Source organism: Sturnus vulgaris, chromosome 22 (genome assembly GCF_052056855.1).
Source record: "Sturnus vulgaris isolate bStuVul1 chromosome 22, bStuVul1.hap1, whole genome shotgun sequence".
NCBI classification, from domain to species: Eukaryota; Metazoa; Chordata; class Aves; order Passeriformes; family Sturnidae; genus Sturnus; species Sturnus vulgaris.
Genome location: NC_142264.1, coordinates 1,802,731 through 1,819,031, shown reverse-complemented (window position 1 = coordinate 1,819,031; position 16,301 = coordinate 1,802,731). Strand labels below are relative to the sequence as shown.

The window sequence follows — 16,301 nt, the reverse complement described above, 5'->3', positions numbered from 1 at the left end:
TAGCTGCCAGCAACGTCACAAGGCTGAGCAGTGAAGGGTTCAGGTGTCAGCTCCTGACACAGAGGAGCTCAGATGTCCATTTTCAGAGGCAGCAGTGGAGTGTAGCTTTTCCTTCCCCAGCCAGCCGAGGTGCAAAGTCATCTCCTGGGATTTACAGGAACAAATCCTTCCCTTCACTAGAACATAGGGACACCCAACATGCATTTTTATGGCCCACTAAGACTTAAGTACATCCTAAAATAAAACGTACAGCTGCTTCTTCCCTGCTGTGCTGGAGTTGGCTGGAAAGATTGGTCAGGATTAATTCAGGATTCCACAGCTGATGAGCTCAGCCAGGTCTTCTGCTGGTCAGAGAAGATACAAATGATGGGATCCTGTGAACTCCTCCTGCTGTGCACACTAGTTTAGTCCAGGCCTGGTGGGTTCTAAAGGGGCCCTCAGTCTGAGTTTGTTGTTCCCAGCACAGTGCCAAATGTCAGAATGAAAGATTTCCTGTAATATCAGAGTGTGAGCAGTGGAGGGGAGAGGTGGCCTTTGGCCTCTGGCATCATGTTCCTCTAGTGGAGTTCAGTGGCTCCAGTGCTTTCCAAAGGCTTTTCCTGATGATGCTGACCTGAGAGGGCTGTGCAACGTTTGTGTGCTCACACTTAACATGAGAGAACTCCTGGCAACTCGAGTTGGGGCTGGGCATGTCACTGTGGCCTCAAGGTGCAGTGTTGAGTGGAAATGCATTTGGAAGTGTTCCTGTCATCTCAGAACCTGCAGTAACTGATGGCTGACTTTCCATCTTTCTTTGGGTTCACAGACAATAAACTCTCAGTATCTGACTTGATATTTCTGTCAGGAATTCAGTGTTCCTGTGCAGTTGCTGTGTGTACTTCCTGAACCTACAGTACCCCATTGTGGACTTCCAGCAGAAACGTTCCTGCCCAGACTCCTGGGCTGAGCAGAGTAAGCTGTGGTTGCTGTTTCAGTGAGGATTTCCAAACAAAACAGGGTTTGCAGAATCCCAGCAGTGGTGCAGCTGCCAGTGCTTTATCTTTGGAGTCATTCCTGCAGCAGATACCCCTGGATGTTCCTCCAGGATGAGGTCAGCATCACGAGGGAGCTCTGAAAGATCCACAGTATTCTTGGCTCTGTTATTGTTTAAAAGACATCCAAGGCAGATCTCTGTCTCTGAATTGTTGTGATTTTCCCATGGGATGCCCTCTCCCAGGATTCCTCTCAGTGTTTAATTTGGGTGCTCTGGATTTCTGCCCTAAACAAACAGTTTTTTCCCCTGCCATTGGTGGTGGCATTCCCATGTGGATGAGGTGATCTCTGGATGTGCATTCAGATCCCTTGGTGTTGCTGTGTTACAGGAAATATCATGAACTCAGTGCTGCTGTAAAGCAGCTCTGCTGAAAAAAGAGGAGGCTGTGAGATACCTGTAACAGCTTCTGCTTTGCACAAACCATTCAGGACCGGTGAGGTTCTTTTGGATTCTTCAGAGGCCCTCTTGGCAGGGAATGGGAAATTGTACATTTATGATTTGGAGGGGTTTTATCTCCCTTGTTCCTTATATTAATTGGCACCAACAGACATGGAGAGCACGATGATATTTTGGAAAATTAACATAAGTAGTGTTATTATGCAAATTCTTGAGAGCCAGTATTTCCTTAAAATAAAGTGTAATTAAGCCTCTGCTCATTTAGCACATCCGAAATAATTAATTCATATCTCCAGTTTTGTTGTGCTTGGTTTTGTGGGGTTTTTTTATTGACTTTTTTTTTTTTTTTTGCATCTTTTTTTCAGGACAACAGCAGAAGGGTAGAGAATATGTTAAAGTTATGGATTATTGAAGCCAAGGACCTGCCAGCTAAGAAAAAGTACTTGTGTGAATTATGCCTGGATGACGTTCTTTATGCACGAACTACCTGTAAATTGAAAACTGATAATGTCTTTTGGGGGGAGCACTTTGAATTTAATAACCTCCCATCACTCAAAAACATTACTGTGCACTTATACAAAGAGACTGACAAAAAGAAGAAGAAGGACAAGACCAACTTCATAGGGCAGGTGAACATCCCCGTGAGCTCGGTGACGGGCCGGCAGTTTGTGGAGAAGTGGTACCCGGTGGTGAGCCCCAACCCGGGCAAGGGCAAATCCCCAGGGCCCATGATCCGCATCAAATCCCGCTACCAGAGCATGAGCATCCTCCCCATGGAGATGTACAAGGAGTTTGCCGAGTACATCACCAACAACTACATGGTGCTGTGCTCGGTGCTGGAGCCCTCGCTGAGCGTGAAGAACAAGGAGGAGATGGCGTCAGCGCTGGTGCACATCCTGCAGAGCACGGGCAAGGCCAAGGTAGGACCCTCTGCCACCTGCAGTGTCCCCCCAGGCACCTTGGGGAGCAGACTCTGGGGCTGGGTTGGGCTTTGGGCCATTGTTCATATGCTCTGTTTTTCTTTCGATTGCAAACAAGTTGGTAGCACACACAGCACGAGTTGCTTAATTAGCAGAGAGGTTGGTGGGACCACGAGACAGCAACTGAGCCACTTTCCCTCACTCTTCTTCTGCAGGCTCAGGGGCCAGGCTCTTTCTGTATAAACAGTCAGAGTTGTGAAAGCAAGCAAGAAGGCAGTTTTCCAGGATGGAATGTAAGCAGTGCTGGCCTGAGCTGAGCAGTCTGTGTGTGCTGGGTATTCCTGGGGAGCCCAGCAGGTTCCGTGCTCTGCTCCCTGTGTGCTGAGCACCCTGCACAGTGGGAGCTGTGAGCAGCCTCTCCAGAATTCCAGACCTGCAGGCGTGCATGTCTCTGGATCAGCTCTTGGTCTTCAGAGTCTGTCCTACTGCGTTTGGAAGGGGGTCCAGGGGGGCTGCCATGGCAGTGCTCGTTGGGGGTTGATGCCATTGACTTGCACACGGTGGAAGTTCAGTCTTTGTGGATCACTTCTGAGCCTCCTTCCTGGTTGGGAATGCTCTGCCGGGTCTGGGGAAGAAGCAGGCCAGGAGGAGGCAGAGTGGGAGTTACTCCTGGTTGTGATCTGTGAGGGAGCAGGCAGGGTGGGCAGGGCTGGGATGCCCTTCCTTCCAGCACTCAGGGCAGGGAGTGGCCCTGTTGCAGAGCATCCTCCATCCCTGGTGGCCTGGCACAGCCACAGCGGGCAGTGCCCATGTCAGGGCTGCACTCTGCAGGGGACAGCTGGGGAAGGGCAAGATGTCCAAAGCTTTTGCAGTGCTGAGGAGACACGAGCTGCTCACCTGAGGGGCAGTCACAAGGCTCTGTTTCCTTGGCAGCTGCTGCTGCTGCCAGGGCCCGTGGCCGGGCTCGTGGATTAGGTTTAGTTGCCATCTGTTGGACAGAGAAGTGGCTTGGCCTCCTGATCTAGTTCAAGGCAGGCAAAGCTCGCTGAGAGGATTGGGAGCAGGGACCTGCTGTTGCAGCAGCAGAGAAAATAGCTCTGTTAAAGCCTCCTGATCCCAGGAGTGCAGGGAAGGGCCGTGGGGCTGTGGGGAATAACGCTGGGGCTGCACAAGGAGCTGTGGTTGGTGTCTCTGCTCACTCCTTGTTCCAGGGCTCCAGAGGTGTCAGCACGTGGTTCCTGGGCACAGCCCTGCCTTGTGCTGGCACCAGGGGCTCTGCTGCCCCTTGCTGTGGCTCCTGCAGCTTTAATGCCAGGGCTCTGTGGGAATAACATTGCCATGAAACACCCTGTCCACGGCTGGCACAGTTTGGGTGCAAAAGGCTTCAAGTGTTCATCCCGGCCTTAATCACCCTGGATCATGTGTGGGCATGGCTGAGCTTTTGGTTGTCACTGCTCCAGCCTTTTTCTTCTGCCTCTCGGTACTGGAGAGGCTCCAGAGAGAGCAAGTGTGTTTCCAGACATGTGTCTGCATCAGTGCTTGAGATCCCAGAGGCTCTACACAGGGGACACAGCAAACAGTAAACAGGCTTGATGACTTTTCCCCTAAAATGGAGCTTCTGCTTTCCCTGCCTGTCATCTGCCATCAGCATTAGTGCAGGGTTTGGGGAGCTGTCAGAGCAACAGGAGTTATTGGAGCATGGGAACCAGGTGGTGCATCCTGGGCTGGACAAGCTGGGAGAGGGAAAAGCAGCAGAAAGGTAAAACAATAATGAATGAGAGAAGAAAGCAGCCCCTCAGCCCTGTTTGGGGGATGTGAGTGCAGCCCAGTGCCCCTCAGGAGAGTTCCCCATGGCTGCCCCACCACCCTGACCCCTGAGTGCAGGGACAGCAGGACAGGGTCTCCCTTCTCCCCTCGTGACTCTCAGAATCTTCCCCGGGCTAGAGGTGGGTTCCTCATCCTTGTGCATCACCAGGGGCCTTCCCAGTGAGCCCTTCAGGATCCTCCCTGCCCTGCAGCCCAGCCACGGATTGATTTCTCTGATAAAGGGGTTTTGTGGCTCTTGGCTGCTGTAGCTGACCTAAAGCAGCAATTACGGACTGCAAAACAAGTGTCCAGTAGATTATCTTGGAGCACTCGTTAGCTGCTAATTGCTGTTGTGCTGTTTGGGGCCCTGTTTTCCTGCAGCGATTTGCTGTAAATGCGGGGTAATCCCTTAATGAGGCCGGGATGGGTCCGTGGGTCTGCCCAGGGCTCCGGGGCAGGAGAGGTGCCACAGGAGAGGTGTGATGTGCCACGTGCCACACACAGCCAGGTCCCAGCCACCAGTGTCCCTGTGGAAGCAGGGCCATCCTTACCCGGGGACACCCCATACCAAGGGGACACTCTGCCAGTCAGGTGTGGTTACCTGGAGCTGCTAAAACCCAGCGTCCCTCCTGCCAGTGGGGTGGGACACCTGGGGCTGTAGCTGAATTTTTTCCCTAAATGTCTGCTTGTTCCTGTGGCTGCATCACAGTAGGTTAAAAGGTGGAGCATGAAAGCAGAGAGTCCCCTCTGGAGTCCAAGTCCGTGCTTCCCTTGATCTCTGTGTGGGAAAGGGAAGAACTTCATCCCTGCAGCGCTGGGTTGGTGTGCACGGGGCACGCCTGGAAAGCCCTGAGCAGCTGCCAAGGCAGTGGGTGGAGGGGAGGGGAAGGGAAGAGGGTTTTGATAAGGTTCTGAGTGCAGCACCCAGGGAGGGAGGGAGGGAGGGAGCTGCCCCAGCCCACTGGAAAATCTGACAGACATCAGTGCTCCATCAGCTCTCAGATGTTCCCCGTGTCTTGTGGCAGGAAAGGCTGAAAGGGGATGTTTGGTGGTTGAATCAGAGATGTGGCCTCTCAGCTCAGTCCTTCACTTGTTACCTGTTTTCACCTTTCTAGTGAGAGCACTGATGAACTGTTTGCTCCCTGTAAGGATGTGGAGATGCCTGATGATTTTCACATGTTTTTTTAACCCACAGACAAAAGATATGGAGTCATAAAGCACTTCTGTTGCCAGGGCTGGAGTTACCACAAGTGCTCAGTCCTGCCTTACAGGGCTTGGTGTGGCCCCTGTGATGTGGTTGTGGATAGGTGGCTGTGTCCTTCCCAAGGGACTTCTGATGCTTCCAGAATATTTCCCATGCTTAGATTTATTTCAGGGCTGTCTTAGAGCTCCCAGAGCTCAGTTCATGACCATAAATATACAAAAACCTTGTCCAGAGTGCTGGTAGATCAAACCGAGCATTAGACAAAGCTCTAACTAACCAGCTGCTCACTGGAAATAAATATTTATGGTGTTGGGAATGGAGTGAGGAATAAACATGTGTCCGTGTTTGTTTGTGCTGAGGATGTGCCTCAGCCGAGCAGATGGAGCTGCTCCCCCCGTGTGGATCTGCTGGAACCCCAGGTTCCAGAGGCAGAGGCAGGGCTGGGTCAGGGCTGTGGAAAAGTGACTGCTGGGCTCAGGGACTGGGACATGAGAGGTCACTCAGTGTTAGTGTTGCGTCCCTCAGGTTTATTTATTTCTCTGAGCAAGGTGAAGGGCACACATTGCTGTGAGTTAACCCTCACGTTGCCATTCAGCACCTTTTCCCAAGGAGAATTAGAAAAGGCCAAAAGTGCCATGGATGAGTTCCAGGGTTCGAAGGAGGGAACATCACTCTATTTCCTGGCAGAGAAGTGTCTGGAGCAGATCCTCAGAGGAACTGTGTGATGGAAGAGTCGCGAACTTGGGGCTGGGGTCCTTTCGCACCATCTGTCACGGACCCAGCTGCTGCCCCCCTTTCCCTCCTCCTGCCGCCTGTGCCGCAGTTCCCTCCCCCGTGGGTGTGTCCCAGTGCTCCCCTTGAAACCTACAGCCCTGCCCACCACTGGTGTTTTCACCTTTGCATAAGGGCCCAGCTGGACTCTGAGCCAGTCTTTGAAATAAGCAATAATCTTATTACCTTTATCAATTCAATCCTCTTAAGGTTAAGTCAATCCTATTAATCAGGCTTGTGATTTGGAGAACCTTATTATTTCCAAGTCAATCTGCCCATCAGTCAGTTACAAGAGCAGGAATGATCAGCTCCAGCCCAGAGGTGCGTGGCTCTCCTCAGCTCCCTGGCACCCCACCCGCTCCAGCTCTGGGCACATCCCAGGGAGGCTGGGCTGGGAGGACCTTCCTGGGATGGCAAAGCCGTTCCTAGGTTAGGACAGGATACATCCTACAAGTCTTGTGTTGCTTGTCAGCTCCTGCTCCCAGCACAGCCCTGCCAGCACCCAGCTGCCTTCATCCTTCTGCCTCCTGGGCTCAGAGCAGGAGGGCCAGGCACTGCCAGTGCCACCCCCGGCCACCTGGAACCCCTCGGGCCTGGGGCTGCTGGCTCCTGCCTGCACTGGAGGAGCTGCCTTGGAATAGCACAGGCTGGTTATGTGCAGAGTGGAGACCAGTGCAGCCCTGTGCCATCATGCTCTGAATTTATTTATTTATGAATTGCTCTTCTTTATCAGCATATGTGCAGCGACTGGGGTCACACAGGTTCAGATCCGTCCAGTCTGAAGCAAAAAGCCTTAAAATAAACATGGGAACAAGCCTGGAGAACAGTGCCACAGCCCTTAATTTTGGCTGTAGACCTCTTCCTTCCCCTCTCGACTCTGATGTAATGAAATAAAGCATCTTATTTTCTTCCACTGCCAGGGGCCCTAACTGAAAACAACCCCCTGCTGATCTCTGCTGCTCAGAAACAGGGAGTTTTATTGGCTTTAGTTATTGCATTTTATTCAGGACCTTGTATGTGGGTGAGTGAGGCCCCCGGAGGGATTCCACAAGTATTTGCATTCCATTTGTGTCTTCTGAGTGCTGGCTGCTGGAGTACTTAGGGCAGAGATAGCAGAAGTGGGATCCAGAGGCCCTGTGGCTTTTCCATGTGGAGGGAAGGGCAGAAGTGAAGGTCTGGACGATGGCCCTGGGACAGAAACGCAGGATGTCACAGGAAGTGACCCATGGCTGAGGCACCTTTCCCGTGGCTCACAGAGCTGCCCAGAGCAGTCCCTGCAGAGGAACTCACCCAAGGCACTGCCTGGGGGAATTCTGACCCCTGACACAGCCCAGGGCCAGCCTGGCTCGATGGCTCTGCAGCCCAGACCTGCAGGGACAGGGACAACCCTGAGCTCTCCCCTCTTTCTCTGCTCAGTTGCAAGGCCAGATTCTGCTGTGTTGCTCCTCAGCCTTGGATGCTGTGCCATAATGGAATTCTCTGGGACTTTGGCAGCTTTCCTTTCCACTTTGGAGACAAGGATTCTTTTCCCAGCTGTTGAGCTGCAGATGCTCCATAGGGAATAATAAGAGCAGCAGAGATTTCCAGGGGATCTTTTCTGGCTTTGTGTTGAGTCCTGCCATGGAATCTTGCCTCATTTTAAATTCTAGAGAATTCTATAGATCAGCTCAAGTCACCCAAATTCACATTTCACTCTGGTTTCCACTTGGCCCTGGGTTTCCAGGACTCAGCAGCCAGTGCTCAGCTGACAAGAGGGAGAAGAGCAAACACTTGGCTAAGAGATGCTGTAAAACTCAGTGTTCCTGAGATAATTAGTATGTTGGGAAAGTGACAGGAAAGAGAATCAAGCAAAGCCAAGGTCAGAGGCTGCTAATTAAGAATCAGCACCTTGTGTCAGCCTGAGCGGTGGCTTGGAATTGAAACGTACCCTGGGAGAGCCCCGGGAAGATAAAGGTGATAGAGTTACCCAGATAGCAACTAACGGGATTTGAGCAGGGTTTAAAGTTTCATTCCAGCTTGGCAGATAAAAAGGGCAAAATGAGAGAAAATAGCAGAGGGAGGCACGTGCTTTGCTTCCAGGAGGGATTTTTCCTCTGCAGCTGCCGGAGCGTTGCAGACGTAGCAGGATTTGAGGAAGGGCATCTTCTGGCTAAAGAAATAATGGAAGTGCCTTTTTTTTTTTTTTTTAGCCCAAAGCTCCTCCTCTGGCTTTTTTTTTCTGGAGGGTCTTGTGGGGAAGGTCAAGGGCAGTGTGTTGGTGGCGAGGTGGGAGCAGTGGATTGTTGGGGACTGCAGGGATGTCACCTCCCCTCCTCCTGTGCTCTTACACAGGGATGTACCTGCCTGCCCCAGGGTTTGCCTTTGCTTGGGACAGGAGCACAGTGATGGAGAGTCTGTGGATTAAATTATTTTAGTCTCTTGGGTGTAGCCGTGGAAAGGGATTTTAACTCTTTAAGTGCAGCAGAAATAAGATGCACAGCCACATGGTTGTTTTTTATGATAGGAAGAAAGAGCCAAGTTTATTCAGAAACACACTTGGTTTTATAGCATGACTGCAACTTCAAGAGTAGAGAAAAGGTGATTGGTTCAGAGAGAAGACACCCCATTCCCAGGGCCTGGTCACACACCACAACAGGTGTTTTATTTTGTTATTAATTTCTTTTTATTTTGACCAAATTATCACTCTGGGAGAAATTCTCCCTAGCCTTGAGCTGGACCACCTTATTGGCTGGGAACAGAGCTGAGAAGCTCCAGCCTGGAATATTTTTCAGGTTGTAATTTTCTTACTTTCTCAATATGTGTCCCACATCTTGGGTTCAGGGAAAGCTGTTTGTTGAACCTTGATTAAGCTTTCAATGCAGAGATATCCATGTGAAAAATAAAACAGAGCAAGTTGCCTCTGGTGCAAAGCTCCCATCCAGCCACTGGCAGGGAGTGGGACCTGATGTCCCCTCTCCCCAGTGGGGTTGGAGCAGGCTGGACCCCGACAGCTCTGCTGTGCTTGGGGACATCAGGGACAGGACGTGGGGCACTGTGTGGCAGCCTGGGGTGCTCCTGCTGCCCCTGCCAGGAACGGGCTGTGACTGTCAGGGGAAATGAAGAATTTCTTAGTGGAAGGTTATTACTAAGCAGATTATGTTGTTTTAATGGAAAGGAGTTTAGGAAGGTGCCCTTGGTTGTGGAGGTGAATGAATGTGTGTGTCATCATTTCTCTGTCGCCTACATGGGAGGCAGTCTGAGGGTTAATGTGGGTGATTTGCACAGTGCCAGCGGCCTCTTCCCATTGTCACTCAGGTGAGTGGTGACACCTCAGCACCTGGTGCAGTGAGGAGGAGCTGTTCTGTCCATTAGCAGTGCAGGGAACATGTATCAGCATTAGCAGGTGCCTGGCATTCCTCCTGGATCCAGCCTGGCTGCAGCACACTCAGATCAGCAGCGTGCACAGGAGCTCCTGACCCCCTGCTCAGTGAATGCTGTGCTGAAGGAGACCTGGAGCTTGCTCTAAAATGCTGATTTTCCTCTGGAATTTGCAGTTGAGGCCAGACTGGGCAGGGGCATCAGCTCCAGCTGGTGGGGGGCTGCTGTCAGGGGCTGCTCCTGTTCACCCCTGCCATTGTTCTGCAGCACGAGGGATTATCACATCCCATGGATTCGGTTGTGTGCACATCAGACCAGGAATGTGCCAAAAGTGGGTGCTGTCAGTGCTGTTTATCTCTGTGAATAGGGAGGAAATGGGAAATTTGAGTATCTCAGTGCATACCAGAGGCTGTGTCTCAGCCATTAACTGGGCACAGCTCATGACATTGGAGCATGGTTTGCAGCCAGTGCAGTTGGACACCAAACACAGCCACGTTTAACAGGGGAGAAGAGGTTTCACCCACACAATGTGAGGCTGACACGAGAGCAGCCACAGAGCGGCACCGATGGAGAGGCAGATGTGGGTCTGGGATGAGCCATTGTTGGGGTGCAAGAGCTGAGGCTCTCCAGAGGTTTATTTCTCCTCATCTCTGAGGGAATTTGGGCAGGTGCTGAGGCAGTGTGCTCACACAGGATCACCTGCAGCACCTGCAGTCCCTTGGGTGTGTCACGAAGGTGGGACCTCTCGGGGCTGGGCAGCTGCAGCTCTGCGGGACCAGTGTCAGTGCGTGGTGACCCACCATGGGCTTTGCTTTCCAGGATTTCTTGACTGACCTGATGATGTCTGAAGTTGATCGCTGTGGTGAGAATGAGCATCTCATTTTCAGGGAGAACACACTGGCCACCAAAGCAATTGAAGAATACCTGAAGCTGGTGGGGCAGAAGTACTTACAAGATGCCTTAGGTACGTACAGAGTGTTGGCAGGTACCCAGAGAGGTTCTCCAAGCTGCATGGTGGGGACGTCACCTGAGCCCTGATGGCCATCAGAGGCCCCAGCATTTCCTGCTGGAGGGGTTCCCTGGCAGCAGGTCCCAGCCTGGACATGGCCATGGCCACAGTGGCAGCTCCCTGCTGCCAGGTGGAGGTGACCACAGAGCTGGCGCCTTCGTCAGCTTTCAGAGGAGATAACCAGTGGATGTTTGGATGTTTGAAGGCATTCTGCTGCCTGCCAGGGCTCCTGTCTCAGTGCTGGCTGTCATGGGCTGATTGAATCTCCCCCCCTGCACCCCCACCCCAGAGATGCTGCCCAGCTCCTGCAGCACTCCCCAGTCAGATGAGATCTCCCAAGTCGCAGTGATGCTCTGCCTCCCGGATCATCCAGCACTGGGAACCCTCCTGGTGGTTTTTTTCTTCCAAGTGCTGGCTCTGTTTATGGCTCCAAAAATACTTCTCTTGATGCAAATGAAAATAATTAGAAGCTTCTGCTTCTGGGCAGGTCAGGAAGGAATTGCTGCATGCAGGGAACACAGCACAAGGATGGGGAGAGGCTGCCTTGGAAGCTCTGTGAGCTTCCATTGGATCCACATCCCAGGGCAGGACGAGCAGAGTTTCTATTGAGGTGTTAATTTTTCAGTATGCCTGTTCCTGCTAGTGGATTTGTATAATTTTAGCAAGGAGCAAAGAAGCATAAATACTTTATTAAGAGAATAATGATAATAATGAAAACCTTGAGGAAAGGGAAATAATTGAGCAAATTCAGACAGAGAGCCCACAAGAATAGCAAAAGGAATATTATTTATTTCTGCCTTGTAATGCTTTCTTGTTGAAGACAAGTCTGTAAGTAGATTACTCATAAAAATTCTCAAAAGCCAGGAGATTAGTGATATCAGAGAATTTGGAAATATTCCCTTTTGGGGGCTCAATGCTGCCAGGCCAGTTCCATCTCGTGCAGGAGGAGCTTGGGATTCCTGCTCACTGTGTTCTGAGTGTCCTTTTCCCAGGGAGATGAATCACTTGTGTCACAAGGTGCCCCAGGGCAGCGTGGTACTGTCCTTGGAGCCATGGAGCAGGTGATGGGGCCAGGTAAGAACAGCAGGCATCACCTGCAGGGAGCAGAGAGGCTCCAGAGCTCCCTGGCAGACCTGAACATACACTGGAGAGGCTCTCCAGTATGTAATTTAAATTTGTTTTGGCAATAGGGAAGGAATGCAGATGGGAGTGAGGAAAAAACAGGATGGGAAAATCCAAGACAGTGAGGAGCAAACCAACTGGAATTAGAAGAAAACCAAAGCAAACCTTTCTCCTAGAACATAACTAATGCTGCCTCCTCCTCCCTGTTACCCTGTCCCAGTCTCCCCAGTCACTGCTGGGATGAAGAACTGACCCCCCATGTGCCCAGGTACCCTGGGGTGAAAGGTGGCACAAGAGCAGAAACTGATGGAGCAGCTCAGTGTGAGCCTCTGCAAGAGTGAGGAGGAGCAGCCAGGCAGGGAAGAGGAGCACAGGAAAACTCAAGGAAATATTTTAATTTCATTTTATGTGATGTTCAGCTCAAAATAAACCAAGTAAATTGCTTCTTTCCTTTAATTACCTGTTTCTCCTGTGAATCACAGTGGTTTGTCAGCACCAGGGCACAGGCTGCAGTAGCAGGCCACGCTGCCCATAATTACAGGGCCTGCCAGCATCCTTCCTCCTGGATCAGCCCTAGGGAGCGTCTGTGGAGCTGCTGCAGGGGGCCAGGCGGGTGCTGCAGTGCTGTGCAATATCCCACAGGCACAGGGACAGCACTGCCAGCTGGGGAACAGGGCTGGAACAGCAGGGTGCTGGGTGTGCTGTGCTGGCTGTGAGCTCCCAAGGAACTGCTGGGCTCTGCTGGGTCCTCTTGGAGCTGTGGAGAGCCAGAGGGCTGCCCCAGGGCCACCACGTGCTCTTGTGTCCCTCTCCTCTTCCCCCAGTGTGATGGGGTGCCAGGGAGCTGCTCGGGCACTGGGGCTTAGGAACAGAGCTGCTTGAAGGCTGCACTTCTCATGTCTCCAAACCCATCACCAACTCTGTTTTACAGGGGAGTTCATCAAGGCACTGTATGAATCAGATGAAAATTGTGAGGTGGATCCCAGCAAATGTTCATCTTCAGACCTCCCCGAACATCAGGGCAACCTGAAGATGTGCTGTGAGCTGGCCTTCTGCAAGATCATCAACTCCTACTGGTGGGTATCTGGAGTGGCACTCCCTCCTGTGCAGTGCTGTGTCTGCAGGAGCTGGGACCTGCCCCTGGCTTGGCACAGCTGCGGAGGGGGAGCTGCAGGACTCTGCCAGAGTTTGGAGTATCTGCTCTGGGGACGTGGCTCCCTCCCAGATTCGCTGGCACCCTTTTCAGAGGTGCTGAAGGGTCACTGGGGCACAGGGACAGGGCAGTGGAGTCAAGGAACACCAAGTGTCACCAATTCAGGGAGGTACTTGATGCCAGATGTGTATGAAATTCTGGAATAAAGGGCAGAGATGTTTGTCCTGCATTTTCCACCCAAGGAACAAGTCAGTCTGGATGGGACTGACAGCCTACACCTCCAGGAGCATCCGGCAAAGCTCGGAAATCCTGCAGCAGGCAGGGGCTGTGGCACCTGCGAGGAGCTGCCCCAGCACAGGCAGCTTTTGTTTGGGCAGATGTTCTCTGGTTGCAGAGTGCTGGAAGGAGGATGCTGTTCTCCCTGCTTGGCTCAGCATCCCACATTCCTCTGCATTAACCCCTGTCTCTCCCAGCCCTGGGCGGTTGCTGGGTGATGGGAGCCCTTTGCCTCCTTGGCCCAAGGCCTGGTATGCAGCTGGAGGCATTTCCGAGTTGTTTGTTCTCAGGGTAAAGGTTCTTGCAACTGGTTGGGACAGGCCTGAGTATCCCAAATGGGCTGGTGTGAGGCAGTGGATCCTGTGAGGAGGTGGTTGTTGGGCACAGCTGTGCTCGTGGTGTTCCTGCTGCGAGTGGCAGCCAGGAGTCCCTGGGTCTGACAGCTGCTGCCTGCAGAGGTGACCTCAAAGGGAATAAAGATGGACTTGGGACTCTCTTCACTTTGGTTCTGATCATGGGAGAAAAGGAGCATCTTTGTCTCACTGCTGGATTTCCAGCCTTTCAGCTTTAAATCTGGGCTTAGTTTTTATTAATGTATTTAGTAGCAACACTGTTGTTGCAAAGCATCACCGAGGGATAATATTGGAGGAGGGAGGTCTTTGTTAATGAGGCTTTCTCGTTTTCTCTCCTCTCCTAGCTGTTGAGGTCAGAAAACTTATTACAAATAATCTCCCAAGATATTGAGTGTGCCCTCCTGGAAGCCAGGAAGGGAACTGATCCTGCTCAGGGAGAGAGCAAGGAGCAAGAGGCTTGCTCAGGCTGCTGTTATCTACCACAGGTACACAAAGGGCAGGTTCTTTACAGGTATCCTATTCCTTATCCTTGGCCAGTTAATAACTCTGATTCAGGAATGGCTTTTACCTGCTCTCCCAGGAGGGATTCACCACTTCCAGTCAGCAGTGCATCATAATGGTTTGAATTAATGTCTTCCTAAAAATACCCAAAGCAGCACTCAAAGGTCACTCTAAAAATAGGCTTGAAAAGTGACCCAGGGAAAGTCAGGAATGCACAGGAAGTTTGTTCCTCTCATCCTGCCTTCCCAAGGAAGGCTGGAGCAGCTGAGCTGCTGCTCTGAGTGGTTCCCCCTCAGTCCTTTGAGCTCAGCGGTTCTTGGGCATTAATTGGGCGGATGAGTGTTGGGATTGGCCAAGGTATCCCAACAGCCAAGGATCCTGCTTTAAATAGAGCTCTGGAGTGTGTGTGCTCATCTGTGGAGAGAGTCAGGGAGAGGAAAGAGGTTCACAATAACCGAAAATTGTTATAATTATGACATAATTTGGACATCTGGAAAGTTTCAGTGTAAGCAGAATTTCAGCATGTGGAAGCTCGTTACCGGGAAGTTGGGTAATGAATTATGGGCCAGTTTGTCACATAAAGCCAACGATCCAAATTCCATCCTGTGACACAATTCAACTTCCCCGGGCTCCAGCCTGTGACGGGAATGTGCGGCTGCTGCATTTCAGGGGTTTGCTCTCCAGTCACTGCACAACCTGTCCTGATCATTCAAGCCTCAAATTGCTTAAAGGATTCTCCCATTTCTGAGCAAATACCATGAAGTGAAAGGGTTTTGTCCAATTGTGTGGATCAAGCCAAAGACAGAGGAGAATTTATCCAGCCAAAGACATTGGCTAATGTTATTTGTAGAGCTCAGGGTAAAAAAGCTCATGAGGGTGAAAGTGTGAAGGCAGCACAGAGCAGAAGCTGAGCAGGATGGCAGCATTTTCCAGGCGCTTCCATGGAGTGTCACCACTGTGTCACAAGGTCAGTTGGCCTGAAATGGAGCCCGACCCCCCTCACTTGCTGTTGTACCCCTGCTGTTGGGGAACAGCTCTGGGTGTGACACAAGGACCGTGGTTCCTGGCCAGGGCAATGGGATCTGTGTGCCAGGGACACGGGGACCAGTGGCAGTCCAGTGCCAGCCTGCTGGCTGGGAGTCTCCAGCTGAATAAATAACACATGCTGGGAACAGGATAAGGTGGGAGCTGGGGAGGGCCGAGCAGGAACAGGCAGCAGTTCCCCAGCGATAAGGGCTGCTGCAGTGAGCGTCTGCTGGCCCCAGGGAATTCTGGCATCCGGGAAAGGCAGGCTGAGGTCTGTGCAGCTACGAGGCTGGAGTAACTCCACTGGGGCTCTGTGTTTGTACTAGGCACAGTGGGATTTGATCCAGGTGCTTGAACAGGAGTATTACAGTTTGCACAGTCTCCCCTGCAAACTCCAGCTGTGCCAGAGATTCCAGTGCTGCTGGTGATTCCTCAGGAGATGCTCTCCCTGCTGGCTGAGCTTCCTCCAGCTCAGAGCACCCCATGGCACAGCCACTGAGTCCTGAGGGGCTGCTGTGCACAGTTTGTTTCATATCCCAGTCTTCCCAGTTTTCTTGGGTATTGGCATCCAATAAGGTCCAATAGAAGCTGCTTCTCTCACAGCTTTACAGAGCAGCTTTGCTTTTTTCCCCTGTGTGGTTTGAGACTCCTGACACTCCAACCCTGACAGACACTGCCTGTCCTTGTGTCATTTCAGTGTCTTCCCAAGGGAGCTCAAAGAAGTTTTTGCCTCGTGGAGACAAGAGTGCAGCAACCGCGGCCGGCCCGACATCAGCGAGCGCCTGATCAGCGCCTCGCTGTTCCTGCGCTTCCTGTGCCCGGCCATCATGTCCCCGTCCCTGTTCAGCCTGCTCCAGGAGTACCCCGACGACCGCACGGCACGCACTTTGACCCTCATCGCCAAGGTCACCCAGAACCTCGCCAACTTCGCCAAGTAAGCCAGGCTGTGGGCAGGGCAGCGCTGGGGAGGGGACAGCGTGGGCAGAGCCACGGCGCCAGCACAGAGTCCCACACTGGCCACTCCTTTCCTTGCTGGAAAGGGCCCGTTTGCTTCCTGTTGGCTTTTTCCCCACGTCTCTCTGGGACTCATTCCCTCACTGTCAGGTCAGGGAGATCATTCAAGTTTCCAAAACAGGACATGTTTTATGAGCAAGAAAACAGGCTGTTTTGACCACATGGACAAGCAGCAGGGTGGCAGTGGGGACTTTGTCCTGTGATGTCCTGCAGGTGTAGGACCAGAACCTGCTCAGCAGCAGTGATGTGCTCGGCTCAGAAACTGTTCCATCCCCCCTTTGAGCTCTGAGACCTTCCCTGCTATTAAAATGCAGCTGACTGAACTGAGAACAGGGACACCATCAATTTCTAACTAAGCCC

General features: G+C 52.0%; 1 protein-coding gene across 8 annotated transcripts in view; it reads left to right on the top strand.

Annotated features, from left to right (window-relative positions):
• DAB2IP (DAB2 interacting protein) overlaps nt 1–16,301 on the top strand; it is a 157,006-nt gene that overhangs the window by 124,100 nt on the left and 16,605 nt on the right. For all 8 annotated transcript variants that reach the window (XM_088177547.1, XM_088177550.1, XM_088177548.1 and 5 more), the window contains 4 exons: nt 1,795–2,349; nt 10,307–10,451; nt 12,550–12,694; nt 15,625–15,861. In XM_088177547.1, the coding sequence (XP_088033673.1) occupies nt 1,795–2,349; nt 10,307–10,451; nt 12,550–12,694; nt 15,625–15,861 (1,082 nt within the window). The remainder of the gene's footprint in view (nt 1–1,794; nt 2,350–10,306; nt 10,452–12,549; nt 12,695–15,624; nt 15,862–16,301) is intronic.